General features: G+C 41.9%; 2 protein-coding genes across 2 annotated transcripts in view; both read left to right on the top strand.

The window, feature by feature from the left end:
* The first annotated feature begins 7 nt into the window (after window positions 1-7).
* On the top strand, window positions 8-11774 carry LOC144728250 (uncharacterized). Its single transcript, XM_078607557.1, has 2 exons — window positions 8-11567; window positions 11753-11774. Exons 1-2 carry the CDS (start codon window positions 25-27, stop codon window positions 11772-11774), a joined length of 11565 nt encoding a protein of 3854 aa, XP_078463683.1. The 5' UTR covers window positions 8-24.
* Window positions 11455-14804, top strand: part of LOC144728324 (uncharacterized) — a 56185-nt gene continuing 52835 nt past the window's right edge. The window contains exons 1-2 of the mRNA XM_078607678.1: window positions 11455-13456; window positions 14143-14265. Coding sequence (XP_078463804.1) covers window positions 11857-13456; window positions 14143-14265 — 1723 coding nt within the window. The 5' untranslated portion in view covers window positions 11455-11856. The remainder of the gene's footprint in view (window positions 13457-14142; window positions 14266-14804) is intronic.

Genomic DNA, 14804 nt, shown 5'->3' with positions numbered 1-14804 from the left:
ACAACGTTTTCTTCCACAACACCTATGTTAGGCACCACAACTATTTCACCATCCACCATTACCTCAGAATCGACAACTTCAAGCACTGAAACTGTCTCAACAGCAGCAGCAACTTCCCCATTGTCAACAACACCATTTACATCAGCGACTGCAACAACTTCCAGTAACCTAACGGTGGCAACATCAGGAGCGACATCCTCGTTGTCGACAACATCAATAACATCACCAACAGCGCCGTTTTCTTCGACAACATCTACTGCAGACACTCCAACGATTTCCACATCCACCATTACCTCAGAAGCAACAACTTCAAGTAGTGAAACGATTTCAACAGCCGCAACATCTCCATTGTCAACAACACCTTTCACATCAGCGACTGCAAGAACTTCCAATATAGAAACGATGTCAACATCAGGTGCAACTTCTCCATTGTCAACAACATCATTCACATCACCAACATCACCGATTTCTTTGACAACACCTATTTCCGACACTACAACTAATTCTCCATCCACCATTACCTCAGAATCGACAACTTCAAGCACAGAATCTGTCTCAACAGCAGCAAAAACGTCTCCATTGTCAACGACACTATTCACATCTCCTAGTACAACGATTGCTTCCACAACACCTATGTCGGACGCTACAACTAATTCTCCATCTACCATTCCCTTAGAATTGACAACTTCAAGCACTGAATCTGTCTCAACAGCAGCAACAACGTCTCCATTGTCAACAATACCTTTCACATCTCCGACGACAACGTTTTCTTCCACAACACCTATGGCAGACACTGCAACTATTTCCGCATCCACAATTGCCTCAGAATCGACAACCTCAAGCACTGAATCTGTCTCAACAGCAGCAACAACTTCTCCATTCTCAACAACATCATTCATATCACCAACATCACTGTTTTCTTCGGCAACACCTATGTCAGACACTACAACTATTTCTCGATCCACCATTTCCTCAGAATCGACAACTTCGAGCACTGAATCTGTATCAACAGCAGCAACAACGTCTCCATTGTCAACAACACCAGTCACATCTCCGACGACAACGTTTTCTTCCACAACACCTATGTTAGGCACCACAACTATTTCACCATCCACCATTACCTCAGAATCGACAACTTCAAGCACTGAAACTGTCTCAACAGCAGCAGCAACTTCCCCATTGTCAACAACACCATTTACATCAGCGACTGCAACAACTTCCAGTAACCTAACGGTGGCAACATCAGGAGCGACATCCTCGTTGTCGACAACATCAATAACATCACCAACAGCGCCGTTTTCTTCGACAACATCTACTGCAGACACTCCAACGATTTCCACATCCACCATTACCTCAGAAGCAACAACTTCTAGTAGTGAAACGATTTCAACAGCCGCAACATCTCCATTGTCAACAACACCTTTCACATCAGCGACTGCAAGAACTTCCAATATAGAAACGATGTCAACATCAGGTGCAACTTCTCCATTGTCAACAACATCATTCACATCACCAACATCACCGATTTCTTTGACAACACCTATTTCCGACACTACAACTAATTCTCCATCCACCATTACCTCAGAATCGACAACTTCAAGCACAGAATCTGTCTCAACAGCAGCAAAAACGTCTCCATTGTCAACGACACTATTCACATCTCCTAGTACAACGATTGCTTCCACAACACCTATGTCGGACGCTACAACTAATTCTCCATCTACCATTCCCTTAGAATTGACAACTTCAAGCACTGAATCTGTCTCAACAGCAGCAACAACGTCTCCATTGTCAACAATACCTTTCACATCTCCGACGACAACGTTTTCTTCCACAACACCTATGGCAGACACTGCAACTATTTCCGCATCCACAATTGCCTCAGAATCGACAACCTCAAGCACTGAATCTGTCTCAACAGCAGCAACAACTTCTCCATTCTCAACAACATCATTCATATCACCAACATCACTGTTTTCTTCGGCAACACCTATGTCAGACACTACAACTATTTCTCGATCCACCATTTCCTCAGAATCGACAACTTCGAGCACTGAATCTGTATCAACAGCAGCAACAACGTCTCCATTGTCAACAACACCAGTCACATCTCCGACGACAACGTTTTCTTCCACAACACCTATGTTAGGCACCACAACTATTTCACCATCCACCATTACCTCAGAATCGACAACTTCAAGCACTGAAACTGTCTCAACAGCAGCAGCAACTTCCCCATTGTCAACAACACCATTTACATCAGCGACTGCAACAACTTCCAGTAACCTAACGGTGGCAACATCAGGAGCGACATCCTCGTTGTCGACAACATCAATAACATCACCAACAGCGCCGTTTTCTTCGACAACATCTACTGCAGACACTCCAACGATTTCCACATCCACCATTACCTCAGAAGCAACAACTTCAAGTAGTGAAACGATTTCAACAGCCGCAACATCTCCATTGTCAACAACACCTTTCACATCAGCGACTGCAAGAACTTCCAATATAGAAACGATGTCAACATTAGGTGCAACTTCTCCATTGTCAACAACATCATTCACATCACCAACATCACCGATTTCTTTGACAACACCTATTTCCGACACTACAACTAATTCTCCATCCACCATTACCTCAGAATCGACAACTTCAAGCACAGAATCTGTCTCAACAGCAGCAACAACGTCTCCATTGTCAACAATACCTTTCACATCTCCGACGACAACGTTTTCTTCCACAACACCTATGTCAGACACTACAACTATTTATCCATCCACCATTACCTCAGAATCGATAACTTCAAGCACTGAAACTGTCTCAACAGCAGCAGCAAGTTCTCCATTGTCAACAAAACCACTTACATCAGCGACTGCAACAACTTCCAATATAGAAACGATGTCAACATCAGGTGCAAGTTCTCCATTGTCAACAACATTATTCACATCACCAACATCACCGTTTTCTTCGACAACAGCTATTTCAGACACTACAACTATTTCTACATCCACCATTAGTTCAGAATCGACAACTTCAAGCACTGAATCTGTCTCAACAGCAGCAACAACGTCTGCATTGTCAACAACACCATTTACATCAGCGACTGCAACAACTTCCAATATAGAAACGATGTCAACATCAGGTGCAACTTCTCCATTATCGACAGCATCATCCACATCACCAATATCAACGTTTTCTTCGACAACACCTACAGCAGACACTACAACTATTTCTCCATCCATCATTACTTCAGAATCGACAACTTCAAACACTGAAACTGTCTCAACAGCAGCAGCAAGTTCTCCATTGTCAACAACACGTTTCACATCAGCGACTGCAAGAACTTCCAATATAGAAACGATGTCAACATCAGGTGCAACTTCTCCATTGTCAACAACATTATTCACATCACCAATATCACCGATTTCTTCGACAACAGCTATTTCAGACGCTACAACAATTTTTTCATCCACCATTTCCTCAGAATCGACAACTTCAAGCACTGAATCTGTCTCAACAGCAGCATCAACATCTATATTGTCAACAACACCATTCACATCTCCGACTACAACTTTTTCTTCCACAACACCTATGTCAGTCATCACAACTATTTCTCCATTCACCATTGCCTCAGAATTGACAACTTTGAGCACTGAATCTGTCTCAACAGCAGTAACAACGTCTCTATTGTCAACAACACCATTCACATCTCCGACTACAACGTTTTCTTCCACAACACCAACGTCAGATACTACAACTATTTCTCCATCCACCATGACCTCAGAATCGACAACTTTGAACACTGAATCTGTCTCAACAGCAGCGACAAGTTCTCCATTGTCAACAATACAATTTACATCAGTAACTGCAACAACTTCCAGTCTAATAACAGTGGCAACATCAGGAGCGACATCTTCATTGTCAACAACATCATTCACATCACCAACATCACCGATTTCTTTCACAATAACAATTTCAGACTCTACAACTATTTCTCCATCCACCATTATCTCAGAATCGACAACTTCGAGCACTGGATCTGTCTCAACTGCAGCAACATCGTATCCATTGTCAACAACACCATTTACATCAGCGACTGCAACAACTTCCAGTATACTAACGGTTGCAACATCAGGAGCGACATCTCCATTGTCGACAACATCAATAACATCACCAACAGCACCGTTTTATTCGACAACACCAACGGCAGACACTGCAACGATTTCCACATCCACCATTACCTCAGAAGCAACAACTTCAAGTACTAACACGATTTCAACAGCCGCAACATCTCCATTGTCAACAACACCTTTCACATCAGCGACTGCAAGAACTTCCAATATAGAAACTATGTCAACATCAAGTGCAACTTCTCCATTGTTAACAACATTATTCACATCACCAACATCACCGATTTCTTCGACAACAGCTATTTCAGACACTACAACTATTTTTTCATCCACCATTACCTCAGAATCGACAACTTCAAGCACTGAATCTGTCTCAACAGCAGCATCAACATCTCCATTGTCAACAACACAATTTACATCAGAAACTGCAACAACTTCCAGTCTAATAACAGTGGCAACATCAGGAGTGACATCTCCATTGTCGACAACATCAATAACATCACCAACAGCGCAGTTTTCTTCGACAACATCTACGGCAGACACCACAACGATTTCCACAACTACCATTACCTCAGAAGCAACAACTTCAAGTACTGAAACGATTTCAACAGCCGCAACATCTCCATTGTCAACAACACCTTTCACATCAGCGACTGCAAGAACTTCCAATATAGAAACGATGTCAACATCAGGTGCAACGTCTCCATTGTCAACAACATCATTCACATCACCAACATCACCGATTTCTTTGACAACACCTATTTCCGACACTACAACTATATCTCCATCCACCATTATCTCAGAATCGACAACTTCGAGCACTGAATCTGTCTCAACAGCAGCAACAACGTCTCCATTGTCAACGACACAATTCACATCTCCGACTACAACGTTTTCTTCCACAACACCAACGTCAGATACTACAACTATTTCTCCATCCACCATGACCTCAGAATCGACAACTTTGAACACTCAATCTGTCTCAACAGTAGCAACAACTTCTGCATTGTCAACAACACCATTCACATCTTCGACGACAACGTTTTCTTCCACAACACCTATGTCAGACACTACAACTATTTCTCCATCCACCATGACCTCAGAATCGACAACTTTGGACACTGAATCTGTCTCAACAGCAGCAACAAGTTCTCCATTGTCAACAATACAATTTACATCAGCAACTGCAACAACTTCCAGTCTAATTACAGTGGCAACATCAGGAGTGACATCTCCATTGTCGACAACATCAATAACATCACCAACAGCGCCGTTTTCTTCGAAAACACCTACGGCAGACACCACAACGATTTCCACAACTACCATTACCTCAGAAGCAACAACTTCAAGTGCTGAAACGATTTCAACAGCCGCAACATCTCCATTGTCAACAACACCTTTCACTTCAGCGACTGCAAGAACTTCCAATATAGAAACGATGTCAACATCAGGTGCAACGTCTCCATTGTCAACAACATCATTCACATCACCAACATCACCAATTTCTTTGACAACACCTATTTCCGACACTACAACTATATCTCCATCGACCATTACCTTAGAATCGACAACTTCAAGCACTGAATCTGTCTCAACAGCAGCAACAACGTCTCCATTGTCAACAACATCAGTCACATCTCCAACTACAACGTTTTCTTCCACAACACCCATGTCAGACACTACAACTATTTCCCCATCCACAATTACCTCAGAATCGACAACTTCAAGCACTGAATCTGTCTCAACAGCAACAGCAACTTCTGCATTGTCAACAACACCATTTACATCAGCGACTGCAACAACTTCCAGTATCCTAACGGTGGCAACATCAGGAGCGACATCTCCATTGTCGACAACATCAATAACATCACCAACAGCACGGTTTTCTTCAACAACACCTACGGGAGACACTGCAATGATTTCCACATCTACCATTACCTCAGAAGCAACAACTTCAAGTACTGAAACGATTTCAACAGCCGCAACATCTCCATTCTCAACAACACCGTTCACATCATCGACTGCAAAAACTTCCAATATAGAAACGATGTCAACATCAGGTGCAACTTATCCGTTGTCAACAACATCATTGACATCATCAACATCACCGATTTCTTCCACAACACCTATTTCCGACACTACAGCTAATTCTCCATCCACCATTACCTCAGAATCGACAACTTCAGGCACAGAATCTGTCTCAACAGCAGCAAAAACGTCTCCATTGTCAACGACACTATTCACATCTCCTAGTACAACGATTTCTTCCACAACACCTATGTCGGACGCTACAACTAATTCTCCATCCACCATTCCCTTAGAATCGACAACTTCAAGCACTGAATCTGTCTCAACATCAGCAACAACGTCTCCATTGTCAACAACACCAGTCACATCTCCGACTACAACGTTTTCTTCCACAACACCCATGTCAGACACTACAACTATTTCCCCATCCACAATTACCTCAGAATCGACAACTTCAAGCACTGAATCTGTCTCAACAGCAGCAACAACTTCTCCATTTTCAACATCATTCACATCACCAACATCACTGTTTTCTTCGACAACACCTATATCAGTCACTAAAACTATTTCTCCATCCACCATTACCTCAGAATCGACAACTTCAAGGAATGAAACTGTCTCAACAGCAGCAGCAACTTCTGCATTGTCAACAACACCATTTACATCAGCGACTGCAACAACTTCCAGTATCCTAACGGTGGCAACATCAGGAGCGACATCTCCATTGTCGACAACATCAATAACATCACCAACAGCACGGTTTTCTTCAACAACACCTACGGGAGATACTGCACTGATTTCCACATCTACCATTACCTCAGAAGCATCAACTTCAAGTACTGAAACGATTTCAACAGCCGCAACATCTCCATTGTCAACAACACCGTTCACATCAGCGACTGCAAAAACTTCCAATATAGAAACGATGTCAACATCAGATGCAACTTTTCCGTTGTCAACAACATCATTGACATCATCAACATCACCGATTTCTTCCACAACACCTATTTCAGACACTACAACTATTTCTCCATCCACCATTATCTCAGAATCGACAACTTCGAGCACTGAATCTGTCTCAACAGCAGCAACAACGTATCCATTGTCAACAATACCTTTCACATCTCCGACGACAACGTTTTCTTCGACAACAGCTATTTCAGACACTACAACTATTTCTCCATCCACCATTAGTTCAGAATCGACAACTTCAAGCACTGAATCTGTCTCAACAGCAGCAACAACGTCTGCATTGTCAACAACACCATTTACATCAGCGACTGCAACAACTTCCAATATAGAAACGATGTCAACATCAGGTGCAACTTCTCCATTGTCGACAGCATCATCCACATCACCAATATCAACGTTTTCTTCGACAACACCTACAGCAGACACTACAACTATTTCTCCATCCACCATTCCTTCAGAATCGACAAATTCAAACACTGAAACTGTCTCAACAGCAGCAGCAAGTTCTCCATTGTCAACAACACGTTTCACATCAGCGACTGCAAGAACTTCCAATATAGAAACGATGTCAACATCAGGTGCAACTTCTCCATTGTCAACAACATTATTCACATCACCAACATCACCGATTTCTTCGACAACAGCTATTTCAGACACTACAACTATTTTTTCATCCACCATTACCTCAGAATCGACAACTTCAAGCACTGAATTTGTCTCAACAGCAGCATCAACATCTCCATTGTCAACAACACCATTCACATCTCCGACTACAACTTTTTCTTCCACAAAACCTATGTCAGACATCACAACTATTTCTCCATTCACCATTGCCTCAGAATTGACAACTTTGAGCACTGAATCTGTCTCAACAGCAGTAACAACGTCTCTGTTGTCAACAACACCATTCACATCTCCGACTACAACGTTTTCTTCCACAACACCTATGTCAGACACTACAACTATTTCTCCATCCACCATGACCTCAGAATCGACAACTTTGAACACTGAATCTGTCTCAACAGCAGAAACAAGTTCTCTATTGTCAACAACACAATTTACATCAGCAACTGCAACAACTTCCAGTCTAATAACAGTGGCAACATCAGGAGCGACATCTCCATTGTCAACAACATCATTCACATCACCAACATCACCGATTTCTTTCACAACAACAATTTCAGACACTACAACTATTTCTCCATCCACCATTATCTCAGAATCGACAACTTCGAGCACTAGATCTGTCTCAACTGCAGCATCAACATCTCCATTGTCAACAACACCATTCACATCTTCGACGACAACGTTTTCTTCCACAACACCTATGTCAGACACTACAACTATTTCTCCATCCACCATGACCTCAGAATCGACAACTTTGAACACTGAATCTGCCTCAACAGTAGCAACAAGTTCTCCATTGTCAACAACACAATTTACATCAGCAACTGCAACAACTTCCAATCTAATAACAGTGGCAACATCAGGAGTGACATCTCCATTGTCGACAACATCAATAACATCACCAACAGCGCAGTTTTCTTCAACAACACCTCCGGCAGACACCACAACGATTTCCACAACTACCATTACCTCAGAAGCAACAACTTCAAGTACTGGAACGATTTCAACAGCCGCAACATCTCCATTGTCAACAACACCTTTCACATCAGCGACTGCAAGAACTTCCAATATAGAAACGATGTCAACATCAGGTGCAACGTCTCCATTGTCAACAACATCATTCACATCACCAACATCACCAATTTCTTTGACAACACCTATTTCCGACACTACAACTATATCTCCATCCACCATTATCTCAGAATCGACAACTTCGAGCACTGAATCTGTCTCAACAGCAGCAACAACGTCTCCATTGTCAACGACACTATTCACATCTCCGACTACAACGTTTTCTTCCACAACACCAACGTCAGATACTACAACTATTTCTCCATCCACCATGACCTCAGAATCGATAACTTTGAACACTGAATCTGTCTCAGCAGTAGCAACAACGTCTGCATTGTCAACAACACCATTCACATCTTCGACGACAACGTTTTCTTCCACAACACTTATGTCAGACACTACAACTATTTCTCCATCCACCATGACCTCAGAATCGACAACTTTGGACACTGAATCTGTCTCAACAGCAGCAACAAGTTCTCCATTGTCAACAACACAATTTACATCAGCAACTGCAACAACTTCCAGTCTAATTACAGTGGCAACATTAGGAGTGACATCTCCGTTGTCGACAACATCAATAACATCACCAACAGCGCCGTTTTCTTCGAAAACACCTACGGCAGACACCACAACGATTTCCACAACTACCATTACATCAGAAGCAACAACTTCAAGTACTGAAACGATTTCAACAGCCGAAACATCTCCATTGTCAACAACACCTTTCACATCAGCGACTGCAAGAACTTCCAATATAGAAACGATGTCAACATCAGGTGCAACTTCTCCATTGTCAACAACATCATTCACATCACCAACATCACCGATTTATTTGACAACACCTATTTCCGACACTACAACTAATTCTCCATCCACCATTACCTCAGAATCGACAACTTCAGGCACAGAATCTGTCTCAACAGCAGCAAAAACGTCTCCACTGTCAACGACACTATTCACATCTCCTAGTACAACGATTTCTTCCACAACACCCATGTCAGACACTACAACTATTTCCCCATCCACAATTACCTCAGAATCGACAACTTCAAGCACTGAATCTGTCTCAACAGCAGCAACAACTTCTCCATTTTCAACATCATTCACATCACCAACATCACTGTTTTCTTCGACAACACCTATGTCAGTCACTACAACTATTTCTCCATCCACCATTACCTCAGAATCGACAACTTCAAGGAATGAAACTGTCTCAACAGCAACAGCAACTTCTGCATTGTCAACAACACCATTTACATCAGCGACTGCAACAACTTCCAGTATCCTAACGGTGGCAACATCAGGAGCGACATCTCCATTGTCGACAACATCAATAACATCACCAACAGCACGGTTTTCTTCAACAACACCTACGGGAGACACTGCAATGATTTCCACATCTACCATTACCTCAGAAGCAACAACTTCAAGCACTGAAACGATTTCAACAGCCACAACATCTCCATTCTCAACAACACCGTTCACATCATCGACTGCAAAAACTTCCAATATAGAAACGATGTCAACATCAGGTGCAACTTTTCCGTTGTCAACAACATCATTGACATCATCAACATCACCGATTTCTTCCACAACACCTATTTCAGACACTACAACTATTTCTCCATCCACCATTATCTCAGAATCGACAACTTCGAGCACTGAATTTCTCTCAACAGCAGCAACAACGTATCCATTGTCAACAATACCTTTCACATCTCCGACGACAACGTTTTCTTCGACAACACCTACAGCAGACACTACAACTATTTCTCCATCCACCATTACTTCAGAATCGACAACTTCAAACACTGAAACTGTCTCAACAGGAGCAGCAAGTTCTCCATTGTCAACAACACGTTTCACATCAGCGACTGCAAGAACTTCCAATATAGAAACGATGTCAACATCAGGTGCAACTTCTCCATTGTCAACAACATTATTCACATCACCAACATCACCGATTTCTTCGACAACAGCTATTTCAGACACTACAACTATTTTTTCATCCACCATTACCTCAGAATCGACAACTTCAAGCACTGAATCTGTCTCAACAGCAGCATCAACATCTCCATTGTCAGCAACACCATTCACATCTCCGACTACAACTTTTTCTTCCACAAAACCTATGTCAGACATCACAACTATTTCTCCATTCACCATTGCCTCAAAATTGACAACTTTGAGCACTGAATCTGTCTCAACAGCAGTCACAACGTCTCTATTGTCAACAACACCATTCACATCTCCGACTACAACGTTTTCTTCCACAACACCAACGTCAGATACTACAACTATTTCTCCATCCACCATGACCTCAGAATCGACAACTTTGAACACTGAATCTGTCTCAACAGTAGCAACAACGTCTGCATTGTCAACAACACCATTCACATCTTCCACGACAACGTTTTCTTCCACAATACCTATGTCAGACACTACAACTATTTCTCCATCCACCATGATCTCAGAATCGACAACTTTGAACACTGAATCTGTCTCAACAGCAGCAACAAGTTCTCCATTGTCAACAACACAATTTACATCAGCAACTGCAACAACTTCCAGTCTAATAACAGTGGCAACATCAAGAGTGACATCTCCATTGTCACCAACATCATCGATTTATTTCACAACAACAATTTCAGACACTACAACTATTTCTCCATCCACCATTATCTCAGAATCGACAACTTCGAGCACTGGATCTGTCTCAACTGCAGCAACAACGTCTCCATTGTCAACAACACCATTTACATCAGCGACTGCAACAACTTCCAGTATACTAACGGTTGCAACATCAGGAGCGACATCTCCATTGTCGACAACATCAATAACATCACCAACAGCACCGTTTTATTCGACAACACCTACTGCAGACACTGCAACGATTTCCACATCCACCATTACCTCAGAAGCAACAACTTCAAGTACTAACACGATTTCAACAGCCGCAACATCTCCATTGTCAACAACACCTTTCACATCAGCGACTGCAAGAACTTCCAATATAGAAACGATGTCAACATCAGGTGCAACTTCTCCATTGTTAACAACATTATTCACATCACCAACATCACCGATTTCTTCGACAACAGCTATTTCAGACACTACAACTATTTTTTCATCCACCATTACCTCAGAATCGACAACTTCAAGCACTGAATCTGTCTCAACAGCAGCATCAACATCTCCATTGTCAACAACACCATTCACATCTCCGACTACAACTTTTTCTTCCACAACACCTATGTCAGACACTACACCTATTTCCCCATCCACCATTACCTCAGAATCGACAACTTTGAGCACTGAAACTGTTTCAACAGTAGCAGCAAGTTCTCCATTATCAACAACACGTTTCACATCAGCGACTGCAATAACTTCCAATATAGAAACGATGTCAACATCAGGTGCAACTTCTCCATTGTCAACAACATTATTCACATCACCAACATCACCGTTTTCATCGACAACAGCTATTTCAAACACTCCAACTATTTCTCCATCCATCATTACTTCAGAATCGACAACTTCAAGCACTGAATCTGTCTCAACAACAGCAACAACGTCTCCATTGTCAACAACACCATTCACATCTCCGACTACAACTTTTTCTTCCACAACACCTATGTCAGACACCACAACTACGTCTCCATCCACCATTACCTCAGAATCGACAACTTCACGTACTGAAACGATTTCAACAGCTGCAGCATCTCCATTGTCAACAACACCTTTCACATCCGCGACTGCAAGAACTTCCAATATAGAAACGATGTCAACATCAGGTGCAACTTCTCCATTGTCAACAACATTATTCACATCGCCAACAGAATCGTATTCTTCGACAACACCTACGTCAGACACTACAACTATTTTCACATCCACCATTACCTCAGAATCGTTAACTTCAAGCACTGAATCTGGTTCAACAGCAGCAGCAACTCCTCCACTATCAACAACACCATTTACATCAGCGACTGCAACAACTTCCAGTATAGTAATCGTGTCAACATCAGGAACAACATCTCCATTGTCAACAACGTCATTCACATCATCAACAGCACCGTTTTCTTCGACAACACCTATGTCAGACACAACTATTTCCCAATCCACCATAACCTCAGAATCAACTTCAAACATTGAATCTATCTCAACAGTAGCAGCAACTTCCTCATTGTCAACAAGACCATTCACATCTCCTACTACAACGTTTACTTCCACACCACCTACATCAAACACTATAACTATTTCTTCGTCCACCATTTCCTCAGAATCAACAACTTCAAATACTGAATCTGGCTCAACACCAGCAGCAACATCTCCATTGTCAACAACACAATTTACATCAGCGAATGCAATAACTTCCAGTAGAGTAATGGTGTCAACATCAGTAGCAACATCTCCTTTATTGACAACATTCACATCGCCAACAGAACCGTTCTCTTCGACAACACCTACGTCAGACACTACAACTATTTTCACATCCACCATTACCTCAGAATCGACAACTTCGAGCACTGAATCTTTCTCAACAGCAGCAACAACGTCTCCATTGTCAACAACACCAATCACATCTCCGACTACTAAGATTTCTTCCACAACAACTACTCCAGGTTACTGCACAATTTTTTCATCCACCATTACATCACACGCCTTTATAGAATAATCTAGCTATCCATATTCCACGGAATAATTATATCACTTTATATAGCGACAGTTGCACTCGAATTTTACGGAATGGGCTTCGCAAAAGCTCTCTCAGCGTTACATTCTTAAGCCAATTTCACCGAGTGAGAATTACATCATTCCACACAACGATGCAGAGTTTACACATAGAAGCAGAAACATCATGCCATAATTGCTTCCACCATTACCCCAACCTAACCGAGCCCACTTTGGATCATTCTGCAATTTTGGCATGCGTAAGTTGCAGATATAGGTGCGTTTCTGTAAAGTATCCATCATACATGAATTTCAAATGGTGGAATGACAGAATTTTTTCTCATGAAATGACCCTCACTCCACCAAAAGTAGCAGAATGAATAATAGCCATAATAGGTACATTACTCGGGCCCTTTCGCTTGTTTCCAGTGCATCGTACAAAAGTAGAAGGGTACAACAATGGGAATGTCACATAAAAGTAATGCTAGGAAGCCTAATGTGAATACTGTCTGGTACAAACAAATTTTACATTTCATTTTGCTTCATGAAGTTAACCTTATAGGCAAAATAGGATTTATAGACTTGTATGATGTAAATGTTTAATTGTGTATGTATTCTTGTTTCATTTTTACTGCAGCTAATACACCCTGTTCTCTGCCTTGCACCAATGGAATGTGCTTCATTGATCCCAGCACAAAAAACTCCACCTGCCAATGCAATACAGGATACGAACTACATGAAGGTCAACCCAACTGCTTCGGTAAATATTGCACGAGGAAATGCTATTACGTGACCTTTTGTAAACGTTTTGCAAAGCCTAGTGAAGCCATTGAAACTCTGTTTTATATGAGGTGTGCCACAGTGGCGATATGTTATCTCCCTTGCCTGGTTTAGAGGAGGTCGTGGGTTCGATCCCAACCCTGAGGCCTGTATATTTGGAGTTTCCATATTCTCCTTGTGGTCGCATGGATTTTTCACGGGGTCTTCCGGTTTTTTCCTCTGTATTTAGAAACATGCGTTTCGAGTATTTGGCTGCTCTAAATGTACACATGATTTGTCGCCATGTCGCTTCTGAAGAAGAGCTATATAGCTCAGTGGGCCTTACCTGGTAATTTTTTTTAGTTTAATATGAACATATCTGTACACATGGCTGTACGTGATAAAGAGCCTGCAATCTTATACTGCTGTGTTTAGCACAGATATTTTAAGTTTAGTTCACCAGTTAAGAATTCACCAGAATGTAAGGGGGACGTGGATAATGTTTTTAAAAAGAGAATTCGAATTGAAAAAATTTCGTGA

Source organism: Lampetra planeri, chromosome 28, assembly GCF_965212315.1.
Source record: "Lampetra planeri chromosome 28, kcLamPlan1.2.h2, whole genome shotgun sequence".
Classification (NCBI taxonomy): domain Eukaryota; kingdom Metazoa; phylum Chordata; class Hyperoartia; order Petromyzontiformes; family Petromyzontidae; genus Lampetra; species Lampetra planeri.
Note: the sequence above shows the minus strand (reverse complement) of the source record. Positions and strands in the feature narration are given on the sequence as shown.

What these genes read in the sequence shown, in the direction of transcription:
- LOC144728250 (XM_078607557.1), top strand. Translation starts at nt 25, where the DNA reads ATGTTAGGCACCACAACTATTTCACCATCCACCATTACCTCAGAATCG. An exon ending in GTCTCAACTGCAGCAACAAC is followed by an intron (nt 11,568 to 11,752) that starts GTCTCCATTGTC and finishes CCATTACCTCAG; the next exon opens with AAGCAACAACTTCAAGTACT.